General features: G+C 44.1%; 1 protein-coding gene across 1 annotated transcript in view; it reads right to left on the bottom strand.

Moving 5' to 3' along the window:
* Positions 1 to 718: 718 nt before the first annotated feature.
* Positions 719 to 15,819, bottom strand: part of dntt (deoxynucleotidyltransferase, terminal) — a 72,149-nt gene continuing 57,048 nt past the window's right edge. Inside the window, exon 11 of the mRNA XM_068567724.1 lies at positions 719 to 805. Coding sequence (XP_068423825.1) covers positions 719 to 805 — 87 coding nt within the window. The remainder of the gene's footprint in view (positions 806 to 15,819) is intronic.

Below are 15,819 nucleotides of genomic sequence, written 5' to 3'. Positions count from 1 at the left end.
CCGGTGCAGCTGATTGCCTCTAATTTCAGCCGAGCATCTGGGGAAGGGGATTCATTGTGGGACAAGAGCGGGGGCTGAGGTCTCTGTGTATTTCTGCGCTGCCAGCTAAATGATCTCCAGTGGACGTCGGCTAAATGGCGACGTGTACGCTCCTCTATCTGAAGCTCATTACCCGCCTCTCCATTCCCCAGAGACCTGGCTCAGCTTCACGTCGAGCACTCTCCTGCCAGGAGGAGGGTGATTACAACATTTTGCTCGACAAAAGCTCCCCCCCCCCCACCCCTTACCCACCACCCTCCTTTTGCTTCCCTCACCTTTTCCTGTCTTCTTCCCTGCTCCCCTTTCCCTCCACCCCCTCTGCGCTTCTTTCAAGGCTCCCTATCTTCTGCACCTCGCGGGCACCTCGGGCGAATCGCACTCCGTCTGATTTGTCTTTGTGTCCTGCCGATGATTACAACACTCAGAGAGAGAAAAAGCCACGGACGGCACGGCGAAGTGTTTGCTCGCGAGCAGACAAACAGTGAATGAGCAGAATTATGAACCATCACGCCGATCCAGACAACAACAAGCACAGTAGCAGTAACAACAACACACAAACTGTGTGGGAATCAAGAGCCGCTTTGAAAGTGAATCACGGGAGAGCCGCAGAATGGCAAGCAGATGGGATGAACAGTGGTGTGCGCTCAGGGTTGTCATCCAGCCTGGGAGGAGCGGAGGCCTACGCGTTCCTCTGCCAGGGCTCGATGTACTCGAGACCCAGATGGGCAAAGATGTCCTTTTCAGTTTCGGCTGCCAGGAACTCATTCTAGAGAGAGAGAGAGAGAGAGAGAGAGAGAGAGAGAGAGAGAGAGAGAGAGAGAGAGAGAGAGAGAGAGAGAGAGAGAGAGAGGGACAAACAAACAGAAAGACTGTGATGTGTGCAGGAATGTGCAGCAATTTTGGTCTGGCCAACACAGCTGCAAATCCGGGAAATTCTCAAAATTTGAGCTTCACTCGCCCTGAAAGTGTTTAAGTTTTGAAGCCTCAGCAGTGCTTGCACTCGTATCTCCGCTGCAAGCTGTCAATAGCAATTGAGGATTTCATTCACCCAGACTGTGCCAGGGCTCAAGCGCTGTGCCGATTTACATTTGAACGCCCACCTACCCTCCGACCCATAAACAGTCTAACCTTGCTCGAAGTGATTGCACTTCTCAGCAGACGAGTATTTTCCCTGACAAATCACGACAGGGGCTATTAACGGTTGGCCGTCTACCAGCAGCCGTGTGATGGGTTATGTCTCCATAGGAGCGGTGACGAGAACTGACTCACCTTGAGAGCGAGACAGCCTGGAGAGAGCGAGAGAGAGAGAGAAAGAGGGCAGTGATTCTGACACATCCTGCCTCCAAGTGCTAAACTGGACCTGACGCGGCTGCGAAAAGATGGCAGGGGGGAAGAAACGTGAGCGCGCCTACTCGCGCTGCCAGCATGAAGGCAGACATAACTGAGTGCAACTAGTCGGCAGCCAGGAGAGGGGAAAACGCCACTAGGCACGTCTCCCACCACACTGCCTTGTTATTTATAATGAAAATGACAGGTTAGCCGTGCGGCGGGGAGGTTTGTGTGCACGCCGCATTAGGTTTCGTTCATATCGCAGATCTCCGCCACCTCTTTATGTGGGAGTAAAGGTGAAAGTGAGCGAATTTGAAAGGTCAATGAAAATCCCCCAACACAACTATGGAAGTGTTGTACGTTTTACTGTTCACCTTTTTAGTTTTTAGCTTCCAAATAAGTTTGTCTAACCGGGGGGGTTGCTTCAAGTCCAGGGAAAGTTCAATCTGACATTTCTTTCTCAGCACATTATACATGTTAGAAAATAATTGCAGAGAGCATGTGAAAAGACTGAACTATATAGTTCTGAGTTGGGGAGTTAAACAATTCTCGTATATACAGTCACCAAGTTGGAAGAGTTTTAATATGTGATCCGTTAATTCTGTTCATCCTTTTCCTCTCAAAGCCCTGCTGCCCCTTGAAATATTATTGCTCTTTAATAATAAAAAAGACAGCAACTCTGTATTGTGAGTGAAACAGTATTATATTTGAGTTAAACCGTCCTGAGGCCCATTATGTGCTCCACAAATGCCTGTGTTTTTCAGCGTGCTCATAACCCTGAACCCATTTATTGCACTCACCGCTCAAAACGCTGCAATTTATGATGCAGCAGGTCGCACTGTATAGAACTCGTAGGTGATAAAAAGTGGAGGTGGGGAGGAGTGAAAAGAAAGCAGGGAAGAAAAGAGAAAAGGCTAATGTGATTTAAAGCAAATCCACATTTCCAACAACACAGGACTTACAGGAGATCCAGCTGAAGGAGAGACACAGGGAACAGATGAGATTCTCAACATTACCAATTTAGCCATTGTCCTGGATTAGGGCTAAAGTCCTCTCTCCGCTTCACTGTCCACTTTCCTCAATTCCTACAATCCTCACAAGCCCTCTGGGAGACGCCGCTTTATTTACTTAGCACACCGAAGTGAGATAAAAATCCATGAGCCTTATATACCTCTGAATTCTCCCCTTCAGGCGCACGCAGGGGAACTATACTCCAAATGGCAAAAGCCGATCTCTTTTTTTTTTAGGGTGTCTCAAAAGGAGCTTAGAGTTTAAGAACTGAGGGGCGGTTAATTAGACGGAGAGGTTATCTGTCGGAGACACGGAGGTTCTCAGTGACTGGCACGCCATCAGCACCGCGCGCCAGCATGGAAGCCGCGTGTGTTATGACGAGCCAGTGTCCTTGACTTAATAAGCCGCTAATCAGCTACATGTTTCTCTGTCCGCCGCGTAATGACATCCCTCGTGGACGTGGACACATATCAGTTCCTGCGAAAAACATCTGCCCCTTCTCTGCTGCCCGTCATCCTCTCTCTGCCACCCGGCCCACTGCTTGATGGATGGGGCTGATGGATATGGCTGCCTGCCCGGCTCTGGCCCGACTCAACTGACACATCAAAGAGAGGAGGAGGAGGAGGAGGAGGAGGAGGAAGGGAGACGGAGGGAGAAACCTGGATCGCTGTTCAATGCTATCCTGCCAGCGAGCACTTGAAGGACAGAAACACGGAGGAAAGCTCAATCACGACCCAAATGAGCATAACCACTCAAATTATACTAGAAACAGGCAAAATCAACTTGTCTTCTGATTCCAGCTTTTCATTTGAAGTTGTTGTTTTTAGCACCATTTTCAGAACTACCGCGCATGCTTACTTCTGTTTGAAATGACGTGATTGACTGTGATTAACTGAGTGTTCACCGATCTCATCAAACTAACTTTATGAAGGAACATGGTGAACATATTAGCTTGTCATGCATATCGTATAACACCCATCTCTGAGTCTCTATGGAATGAACAAACGTCACGAAGGACAACTTGCTCTCTGCGCGTTAAGATGTAGTTTCTGCACCTGTTGACCAAAGCAGATGTCTCATATGAACCATGGACAATGTCTGGAGCCGTGGTTCTCAACCTTTTTGTGAAAACCTTTTACCTGTGTACCTCCTAACCTGAGTAAACCGATTATGGTTGAAAAAAATATGTAATCAACAGCACTGTGCCATTTACTATAGTATATGAAATTCAGTTTATAAACTTACATTTTCACTGTTTTGAATATTTATTCATTTACCATTTTTAAAGGATTTTGAAATGGATGCAAATTATATATATATTATTTTTTTAAATTTTTCATCTCACATACCCCCTGGAGTGCCCCCACTTACACCCAAGGGTACAAGCACCCCCATTGAAGAACCACTGTTCTGGAGGACCACGTCTAGACAATGTCAGGAGTTTCCGCTTAAGAAATTCTGCACGCAACAGGAGGTTATCTGAGTTAGTCTCATCCTCACCCACTGGAGATGCTTTAATTGGTCAAATTAAAGGGCGGCGGCCTGGTAGCGCTATCGGGAGGCCAGTTTGAGTTGGATTATAAGGCGGTCTGGTCTTTCAAAAAGTGGTCATAAACAAACGACTCTCTTTCCGTTGCTGGATTTTGTCTGATGAGTACATTTTTCCCGTTGCCGTCTCTGTGAAAGCCACATGGAAACATCAGCAGCAGCCCACTCGCTTGCTGTTTGCTCAGCTCTACTGTCACAGTCAGACATGACGCAAATTGTCTGCACTTCAACATGATGGTTAACTTCAATCGATTTAATTCATGACAGTTTGGCAGGGTGGACAGCTAAAATAACTACTACAACACCCATGAGCCTTAGCCACTATTCCTATGCAGGATAAAGCCAGTCAGATCAAACAGGAAGCAGAGAAAAAGTCTTACTTCTGAAGTTGAGAACAATATGCTGTTTAAATGTGGCTGAATTTATCCTTAATCTGAAAGTAACCTGATTTAGGCTGCTGAGTTTTTATGTTTTAATGTGAAGCACATTGGGAGTCGTAGTTGAATTATCTCCTTTCATATTAATGTGAACACAAATCCGTTGTTTGACTTTTTAAACAACAAACAAGAAATTGCTCACAGTTGGTAATCTTTTAATGCTGCAAACAGGAGACTTTCATGACATGAATAATGTCACATAAACAGTGGTAATGTATGAAGACAGTATGAGGCAGAGAGAGATATCTTTAGAAACACAAGAAAAGGAAAGAAGGCTGCAAAGAAAGCCAAGCTAAAGGTCACAGGGAGAAGTATGCAAACACAACCTAAAATGCATGCAAATCCCCTTCAAGCTACTCTCTGCTAGTAAAATGTATCCGAACAAAAGCCTCAGTAAGTGTGCAGGCGTCTCACTTTCTTCTCTGCCACAGAAGCGATGGCCGCGTATCAAGAACTCGAGTATTAAGGTCAGACTGAATGGCAGATGCACAAAAAGCTTTCAAAATCAGTTTCAACATGTTGTATTTTCCCTGGTACTTTATGTTTGAGGACATTCAAAGTTCATATGATGAGTCCAAGGTACACTTCCATCAGAGAAGGCACATTCGAAGGCTGTAAGAAATGTGATGGTTTTTTTCACCCGGAATATGAGCTTATCAGATCAGCCAACGTTCTCAGTCTCCTGTTTTTTTTTTTCATTTGGAACTTCTTCTTCTCACTGACAAGTTAGAATTGTATTCCTTTATTGCCAAGAGATCAAGAGGGAAAATCCTTTGATTGCCTTTAAGTTAATTTGTCTTTATTGCAGCACACAAGAAAAGGCTGACAGGAGCAAAAAAAAAAAAAAAAGTGGGAAGTCAATTATGCCCCTGTGTCTTCTTCCTGCAACGATCCGCCGCACACCCACACCTCCCCTGCGCTCCGGTTTGCGAGAGCTGGGATCACAGGACAGCCGGAGCAACCAGAGAGGGCACAGACACCTCACTAATCACCCCAGCAATTAGCGCAAGCGTCATAAAGCAGCGCCGCCTATAAAACAGCTATTGAGTTTAGTGTTATCGTCATTACCTATCCGTCCCCGGCTTGCTAATCAGCCCGTGCAATGGGCAGAGAGGCAGACAAGGGGAGGAGGAGCACATAATTAATTCCTCGGCAAACAGTGGGCCCCCCCACTCGACGTCCCCGGCGTTATGGCTCTTTGCTCCCGTGGAGAAGTAAACATTTGCAAATCAAAGTTATTTAGTTGATTAGGCTGCTGAAAGGTAATGGGCAGACACGGCAAAGAGTCAGAGAGAAGTGTAATAAAAGCTTGATGTTTTTCCAGCGTCCTTGTGATGTTGCCAAAGTACAACTTCTGAATGCATGTTTTTATTTGCACATTCTTATCAATAAATAAAAGGAAGTGGCTGGCCATCTTTGTATTTATAGTCCTTCAGTGTGTTACCATGCCTGCTCGCTCGCTCGTCATGGATGCCAAATGAAGACGCAGTTTAATAACACTGAAAAAGCTCCACACGGTTGCATCCATTCCGGCTGTTGAATAAAGTTTACAATACATCGGCCTTGAAATGTTCAAGAGAACAATTAAGTTTCTACTGAATTATTATGAAAAGTTATACATAGAAACCAATTCCTCTTAAAAGGGTTAGGGTTAAGGTAACATTGTTAGCTCAATGAGCAACTCCAATGCGAGTAAACATCTCACATTGCTGCAGCAATGTCAGATGAAAGATACATGTTGTATTTACTGGAGATACATGACAACAGGGGCTAGCACTGTCACCTCACAGCCATAAGGGCCTAGATTCGATCCCCGATCCCGGGAGGTACCCCTGTCTGGAGTTTCATGTTGTCCCCGGGGCAGCATGGGTTCCCTCTGGATCCTCCGGCTTCCTCCCACAGTTAAAAGACATGCCACTCGGGTTAATTGGAGGCTCTAATTAGAGACACCCGTAGGTGTGAATGTGAGTGTGACTGAACGTCTGTCTCTATATGAACAAGCGGTTTGGATAATGGAATGAAAGATTACAACAGTAAGTCCACTATTGTTAATAGTGTAATGACAACAAATGTAATGACAATGTAATCATTTTCCCAGAGATGACAAGTACTAAAAAAATATAAATTTTACTGCAGTGGGGTCTAACAATCTGCCCTGCCGAGTCCTGGTTCAGGTTCTTCCGTGTCTCTTATTTTGTGGAGGAACGGACCTACTTGAGGAAAAGATGTATAGAAATAGTATTGTATGTGTATGTAGGTCATAAAATTGTCTCAGCATGAACCCTCCAAACTGGAATTACTATTCCTCCTGACACACAGCATGTCAGCTCGGACAATCGTCCTTGCAAAAGGTTTGTTTGTTGTCCTCATCTTTTTAATTTTCATTTATTAGCCCATCATCTTTCTGAAGTTTGGAGGCATCCTGTGAACTTGTAAAGTGGGAGAATGACTGTCTGCCACAGTCGTACGAAGTCCCCTCCACTCTGCGGAGCCCGTAATTGTAGCTTGACTCTTCCTCATATGGACCCAAACAGAACGCTCTCCTAATGATAACAATAAATTAACTTTCTCTGCTTCATTGAAGCCTATAAATAATTAATTGGTTTGTTGAGAAGGGGCTGGTTTTGCATGACCAATTTGCTTCCTCCTCCAGACAGTGTGATCGGATGCTGCTGCCTCAGCACTCCTTTTCATTCTGCTCAATTAAAACGACACATTGGCAAAATATGAGCTCAGTTTGGGAATCATAATGACGCGTGTTCGTACCGACATGAGCCAACATCTTCGAGGTCATTTGATCGGTCACACCACTCGAGACTAGGATAAGCGGGAATATGCTATTCTGGAAGGTTAGAAAGGCACGTTGTGACCAGACAACCATTCCACAGTAAGTTGTTTTTTCAAAGTTTTGGAGATTCATTTGAAAATAAAGTAAGCTGCCATTACTTTTACTTTTTGCTCGTAGTATATATGCGCTAAAAAACAATTTAAAATCTTTTTTTTTTTCTTAAGTCTTATGAAGGGGACGATTGCTGACCCTGATTATCATCGAAATGATGATGTGCCTGTCATTGGACGCATGAAATACGTTTGATTCTGTGACTTGAGTGTTGGCGGTGGTAAGGGAAAATACCAATCAGCCAGCGGATTCGTTCTATAAGGGCACTCAGGTATTTCTATTTTGGGGCATTGCTGGGATTGGTGAACATGGCTTTATTTTCTTGATGGCAGTCATTTTGTATTTTCGGAACTCACTGTGATGGGGAATGACCCACTGGGGAGCTGAAGGTGCAATATAGTGTGTGTCAGTAATAATCAAGTGCCGCTGGGTAATTTCGGTGTCATGGCCCTGGACTCTGAGCGCACAGAGATATTCTATCAGAGTTTCATGGCAGAGGAAGCAGACCTTTCCTATATAGTATCTTTTAACAGGTGCACATATCAAGAGATTCTAAAACTTTGAAATGAATGTCATTTTGCATTCAAACTGCTTTCCTGGCTGTGCTTGGAACTCGTATCATCCAACACCGGACTGCCAATATGCGTCATGAGTTAAAAGGTTGGCAAAAATCATCCTTCTTCTTCTCTATTATGAAACAGTTTCCTACATTGGGAAATAGTTCTCTTAGAAGCCAGGAACATGTTGGCAAATGTGCCATCTCATCCCACACCAATTTAATTTAAGGTACCTTCTATTTGCTTTCCCTTAGGAGATGATTTTGTGGCAGAAAGTCTTTAGTGGGGGATATTCTGCTCTAAACCAGTGGTTCTCTACTGGTCTGGCTCCAGGACCCACCATCACCCTTAATGACAAGCTGAGACCCAAATCGAGGAACATTCTCAATGTATTTAATGAAAAGATGGTGCAGTTTGAATCTGAGATAGTATGGAGACAGTAGTGTTACATGCTGGGTGTGTGATTGTGTGTGTGTGTGTTTGTGTGTAGTGGTGTTGAAGGTGCATAAGAAAACAATAAGATAAGCAACAGAACCTAAACTAACTCTGCGGCCCAGGTGCATAATAATCACATGGGAATAAAAAACAATATCAGTATACTCCTTTAAAGGATTTACATTTTGGTGCTATGCTGTTGAATCACTCTCAAAAACATCTTTGTCTTTGAGCAAGTGACGCAACATCCCCTTGGTATCGGGCCGCACAGAAAGAATGAAAAAAATAAAAATACAAAAATCAAGAGCGGTTTTATTTTGAAAAAGTGACCGGATACATCCGTCTGTGCGTCTAAGCCTCTTACTCTTGACACACGTCAGAGGCAACGTGGATCGTTGCCCCAAAAATGAAACTTAAATGTACGTTTCAAGTCTGCCGGAGTGCCTTTGTTCTGGTTTAAAATCAATGCAGAATGTCCTAAAATTGCCAAAAAGCTCTGAAAACCTGCAAGAAACATCCAAACCATGCGTGTGAATACAGATCGCGATCAGTAGCGTTGCATGCTGGATATGGAAACAATGAGTGTGAGTACAGATCGTGAGGAGTAGTATAAAAGTCAGTCAGTGATTCATAATTTAATGCTTAATAGTCAATTTTACGCGTTCTGTGAAGCACAGCATGTTGTTGGAGCGCGCATGTCAGGGAGGGCTGGTTGGTGATGGAGGTGGGCCGGACCCAAGCCCGTCAGCCCACCGAAGATCCACCCGGTATCCCCATGGTTTGACCCAACCTGGAACACGCTGGAGGGACCAGCCGGCAAAAAGAACAATGCTCTGCATGAAAGTCCCTTCAAAATAAAATCACAGGATTAAAAAATAAATAAATAAAAAAAAAATTTCCCCAAGCAAAGGCCCGCGACCCATTAAAAACAGGTCTGTGACCCACTAGTGGGTCGTGAGAACCACTGCTCTAAACTATTCTCTCCATCTCTAAATTGTTAGTTAGGTCACTCAGAGGAGACGGCTTTTTTTTTAAAAAAGAAAGAGGTGATCTGATTTTGTCATGAGTCATGTCAGGGCCCACACTGGCTAAATAATGTATTTCGGCAAATCACACCCTGTTTCCAACACAGTGTCAAACAGAGGCAAGACAAAAACTCAGTTTCCACATCCTGTGTGCCTGCGCCATTACAAAAATAGCTGTGGCCTCTTAATCACTGCTTTGTCCTCTCAGATTTTGTCCAAACAAACGGCAGTTATTGGTTCTGCAAACAGAAAACGAGTCACCTCTGTGCAGAAGGGCTGTGATCAACAGACACTGTTCAGAATAGCTCATTTACACAAGTTCATGAACTGGGAACAGGCTGAATCATCAGCGTATGACATCAACTGAAAACATATTCATATATGAAACATTTACATGTGTGCATGGCTATTAATTGTAGTGAACATTTAAATATTTGTGTTTGATCTAGCTCAAAGATTCTCTGACTATCGCTCAGTCATGTTTTTTTAAAGCTATAGCGCCGTAACGCAGTCTCACCGAAAAACCTTCCATTTTTTGGTTTTAACGTATGAATACTTGCCACCGTAGGAACAGTAATCTCGACAACACACCGACATTGATTGACACAAAGACCAAAAAGCATTACTTTTTCTGTAAATAACATAATTTTGTGACTCCATCTTTGCTTTTATAACAGAATAAAGAACAATAACTTTCAATTTAACCAAATTGCCCCGTCAGACCACAAAAAAAGAAAACAAAATTGCAATCACTTAAAACAATAAAAATAATGTTATATCTGCAAAAAATAAATAATATGTACTTACTACTAAATAGGTCATTTTGGAAAACTAAAAGCAAATTGCAAAACAAAACAGAATGAGACTGCAAATATGTGCGCATCAGGTTGTATCAGTATTAGTGGCTCAGTGAGCTGCTTTCCTTTACACACCTTTTTAAAACGCGGTTGTAGACTTGATACGACTGCTCTCAGTTCATGCTCCATGTTAAGGTGAGATCTTTTTCTGGTTTTGAGAGACGGAACAGCAGAAAAGACGACTTCACAGAGACTTTGCGGATATTGGCTTTTGGCAAAACGAAAAAAAATCGCTTAGTCGCGCATGCGCAGCGTAATTTGTTAACCCTAAACATTTACCTGAAAGTAAAGGCATTTATCCATGCACTTATTAATTACTTAGTCCGTGTACTGTGTAATGTGTAAAACCAGCAGCTCATTGTTGGTACAAGACACGAGCACATTGGCTCATTTCACTTGGAGCAGGAAAGCAACTCTGGTTCAGAGACTCAGAGAGCTGCTCCGGTGCTCCTTGCAGAAGAGCTACTCTTGCAGTCTTCTACTTGGGAGCGTTTAAAACGCAGATATAGTTGTCTGCTTTTCACGCGACATATTTTTCTACGCTCTCTGCCCGCTGCTTAGTGCTCAGCGCTCACCTGTGTGCGCGCACGCCTATCTGTGTCCCTGCACATCGGAACGGAACAACGCCGTGCGCGATACAGAGAGCAGAGGAGAGGTGTTTACGCGCGACCACGTAGAGACAGAAATGACAAGCTGTCGTGTAGATCCATCAATATAATACTGCCGTTTCGTTGTTTAATAACATAACAAGGTGTGAACCTGTTCTGACGGAAAGAGAACTTTAAATGAAGCATTGTGATCTGGCGATATAGAGGAAAATTACAGGGGGGCGGGGGATTTCTTCAGGGGGGCGCCCCGCCCACCTGTTATAATGGCAGGGGAAACACTGCTGTTTGTGTCTCAGCTTCCTTCAGAATGTGACCTTCAGCACGTACTGGGGTGGTTTAAAGCCGAGTATGTGGCGGTCGGGACCAGAGTTAGTACGTCCACATCTTAGGCTATGGTTCTCTGCCGGTAAAGGGTTGATCGCAGTGGGTCAAGGCCCAAAGCAAGGAAGATCATTTATCTAAGGTTCTTGCTCAAAAATAAGGCAACATGGAGGGTTAGCTGGAGAGGCAGGTCTATTTTTGCAGCAATGTTGTACTGTGGCATTGTGGTGAACAGGGAGCTGAGATAGGAAAGCAAAGCTCTTGAATTACTATTTAACCTACGTTCTGACCCTCATCTATGTTCATGAGCTTTGGATAGTGACGGAAAGAATGAAATCACGGATACAGGCAGCCAAAATGAGCTTTTCTTCGCAGGGTGGCTGACTCAGCTTTAGAGCTAGTAGGAGGGATTATATATCTCTTCTGGTTTGGGAACGCCTCGGGGTTCCCAAGGAGGACCCTGAAAGGATCGCTGGGGAGAGGGACGTCTGAAAAACCCTTGTAAGCCTAAACCTACGACGCACTGATTGCTCCTATTGCTCGACAGTAGTAGAAAAATGCACACAAAAAATGATATAATAAGAACGATTGTATGAGGATACATTCATTTTAGTAGGCCATTAACCAAGTAATCACCTGATATGACAACAACACTCAGTCACCAGTGAGGGGAGTCACTGATTCGTTTCAGTGCAGTCAGCTCAGTTTAAAAAGTCTGTGTGAAAGACTTGGTCGTACATGAACTGAACACCTTGTGCAACATGAGCCATCTCCTTTTCCTGGTGTTCGGCAGTCAGACCAGCCATGCCTTTCTGAGGGCAAGGCAGCACAGAGACCACAAAATAAGCCTGAACCACCCCAATGATTGTTCAGTCGAGTGTCTCTGTAAATAAATCATGGCGCAAACTGAAACAAGAGCCCCGGACAGACGGGTGCCTGTACCACCACAAGGGCTGTGTCAATTAATGTTACATGGCAAACGGACACGGCCCAACACCGGGCCTTTCCTTGAAACCTTCTGCCGTTCACTTTCATCAATAATGGAGTGGAATCTGTCTCCCGAGTGAGCTGACACCCCCGGTTCAGCCCAATCCCCATGCAGCCCCCACCTCCAACATATCCGTCTCTCTCATTATATTGCATCCTTTGTCCTCTCCTTCTCAGTTCAACAAATCTCTTTACACTGCAATTACAGAAAAACAGATTCCAGGTTGCAGGATTTGTCACCGTCTGCTATTTAATTTCTTTTCTTTTTTTTAAAATCCAAAATGCAGGCTCAATAGGATCTATAAATACTTCCTACCCTTTATCTTAACCCATTGAACACTGGTAACAGTGGGTGGATGGGTGGCTGTAGAAGTTGAGGCAGGCGGGTGGGGTGGCAATGGTGAAACAGGTGACATGGGAAAAAGTAGGGGTGGTGAAATTCAAGTAAAGTGAGTGAATGGATAATGTTCATGCAATTATCCGTGATGTCTTTCTCTTCTTTTAGAAATGTTCCCTCACCGAGCTGTGTCCATCACTCTTCTTTCCCCGCCTTAATTCCCTTTAATTTCAGTCTATTTTTCAACGGCTCCACATTCCCTCCTCTATCATTACCCCCTTCCGTCAGGCAATAGCTGTCAATATGATTTATCATTGATGCTAACTGATGCAGTTGTCCCACTGTGAAGGCTGAGTAGATGACCATCCTGCTGATACAGCCTCATCGGGGATAACGAAATGGCGACAAAACCTTCCTGTCTCTTTCTGTGTCTCCACGTGTTACTCTATCTATCTATCCATCTATCTCTCCCCCCGTGTTTGTTTTCTCTTCGCACTTTCTCACATCGAGCATCACATGCCAGCCTGTTAAAGCTGCGCGCTGCAACACTTTCATATGAAAATATAGTTGTCTCGTCGACAAATTTACAGCAAAAAGAAAACACAAAAAACAACCCTTTCCCTGTGATGTTTTAGATTTGCCCGATTGACCCTCAGAAAAACTGTGGCATCAGGCATGAACAGTATCTCCTGAATTGAAACATAAGACTAAAGCACAAACTATCTCCCAAACAGGAGGGGGAAGCACTTCTTCTGCAGAAAGTGGAAGTCACCAGGGTTTTTCTTCTGCTTCATTCCTTTGCATCCATCCCGCTCTAACCAAATGGCGCAAGAATTACACAGGAAGTCATTTTGCATGCTATAACATGTTTTGCTTTTTGCTGGTTATCTGTACACAGTGTAGTTGGCACTGAATATGTGAATATGCTCCGCTTAAACATTTGATGTACTATAAACTGTGAGAGAGACCACTTATGATGGTTGGTTGAGGAGGTGTGGCGGGGGGGGGGGGTGGGGGGGTTGAAAGGATAAAATAATTTTCAAAACCGTACACAATGTTTTTCCTTAAAGTTATGTTAGTGATGTTTGTGACGTTAATGATGTTTCCTGTTAGTGGCGCTACTTGTATTATATGTAGATTAGGTAGGTATTTTAAGCTAAACCATGATGGGTTTTTTTTTCAAAACCAAACCAACCAACGTGGTTGTGTTGGCTAAAACCTGACGACATCCATCACCGAAGATTCAAAGCCAAAACATGACAACAAGAAATTAAATAAATAAAGTATATCCAATAAATCAGCCAGTAGACTGAATTTTGGTGAACCATTTATTAACTGGCTCTGTAACACTCAGCTCTATCACTATGCACCATTATTGCATCAGCCCTCCCACGTCACACTCCCCGATCATTCCCATTATAGTCCCTTAATTATGTCTCTGACCTCTATGTGGAACCACCCCATTGCAAGGCTGTATCCTGAAATGAGAGTCCATATTTGCATTGTTCACCTGTCATGAGGGCGTCACCACTTGGGAGCTTGGAGTGAACGGGCCTCTTGTTCACAGGAAGGGAGAACAAAAGAAGGGTTCTCGCACATTTGTTCTCATGAATATCCTGATGTTTTAACGACCTTGCCATCACGTGCAAAGACATGTACACACCTGATTTTAATTTTCAACCTCATCTCAACCCATACTTAAGATTTGCTTAACAAAAATAGGACATTTAGGTAATCTGCTATAACACATTCTAAGGCTTTGTGTCCATCCTTTGCCAAATTCAAGATATTTTTTGTCAAAACAACAGCGGCGAACAAATCACGACTAGGTATTGGTAAGAAAAACGTGGGAGTGGAACTAGACGTTGTTGCACACACCTTCATATTACACTCAAGGAATGCTGTCACTGTATAATCCATCATACACACATGCCGATTTACCTGTCTGCAATCATTCCACTAGGCTCCCGTCTTACAGTCAGAGCCTTTCAAGACCAACTCGGGGACATAGCAGGGAAAATGTCCAAACTGGCGTGATCAAAGCAAATCCCTGAAGTGAAAAATTCCTTGAACCCTGTTTTGACTGGCAGACGAAGAAGAAAAAGAAAACGGAAATGTGTGCAGGCTTTTATGGCGAACCAGCACCCCCGTCTTTGTAATGCTGAGTGGCAGCTCCCTCGGAGGAGAACAGGGTTCTTAATCAGAATAAATGCGAGAAGACACTTGGACCTGTTGCGCGGTTATGGCATTCACATGGACAGAAAGGCGACAGAGGCCCTCCAGTCGCGTAGAAGGTGATCCTGATTATAGTACCTGCACATAGACTGTAAGCGAATGAATCAGTGGGTGATAAAAAACTTGGCCAAAGTGCAGCAACAAATGCTCAAACCAGGAGGTTTCCGGCGTGTTCAGGGATTGTATGAGCATGAATGAAAGCGAGAATAAAAGAGCTCTCTTTTCCTTTAAAACGCAGCATTTATAGTGTCCCCACGGAACTGCTGTCTTGGCAAGAACACAAAGACCTCATTTACACCTGGTAATACAATCTGGAGCTGGATATGCTATCCTGGTAATTAAAGATCTGATGGTATTTGCTGTGATCTGTATTCCGTCTGTATTGATCGTTGATACAAAGTACACCCTAAACATTTTTTCTCAACATGGAACTTTTAGTTCATCAAGCAGGATTTTATGCTCAGCCATCTTTGGTTTTTCCCTCTGACTGGCAGAAAATGATCTTTTCCAAGGAGTATCTCCACGTGGGATCGTGCCATGGTCGTTACAGTGAACAAGTGAAGAAACCAGCCCTTGCTCCACTCTATTCTTCCACATTGTCCAGATAAGATGGTGTAATTAGCACTCAGTGACGAGAAGAAATAAACCGGTGTTCAGTGTCACTTTTCACTCCCTTTTTGGCACTGATATGTACTGTCACAATTCACAAGGGCGACTCAGAATGGGACCGGGAGCGTCCCGCTGTTTCAAACCGACCAACTTGGTCCCAAGGTGTGCAATGGGATTGACCTCAGGGGATTGTGGTGGCCGGGGTCAAATTGGTTGCTGTATCACATAACTGTGCTGTGATGTTATCGCGCTTCTTAAGCCCTGAGCCATGACATCTTTCGTGTTCATCTTCCGAGGGCAGCTACACACGTAACCAACGTTTCGAAAAGAGAACTCCCTCGAAAAGCCAAGCAGCTCTTGCGCGTTGCTTTCCAGTGTTGTGATGGTGGGAATCACCTTTGTGGCACACATGATCAAGTCTTTATCGACCAGATCTGGCTCTAAGCCCAGTCACAGTAATCCTTCCTTTAGAAGTGTGTGGAAATTGCACACGTTGTTGCATGGATCTGATGATGTACAATAACACACAGTCACACATTTGCAAATAGTAAATGATGCAGTTTGGGTTTCCATTTTTGGGCATCG

Source organism: Clinocottus analis, unplaced genomic scaffold (assembly GCF_023055335.1).
Source record: "Clinocottus analis isolate CAN_PGR_092001 unplaced genomic scaffold, fCliAna1.0.p SCAF_8, whole genome shotgun sequence".
NCBI classification, from domain to species: domain Eukaryota; kingdom Metazoa; phylum Chordata; class Actinopteri; order Perciformes; family Cottidae; genus Clinocottus; species Clinocottus analis.
The sequence above is the reverse complement of the archived record's forward strand: the minus strand, read 5'-3'. Positions and strand labels throughout refer to the sequence as shown.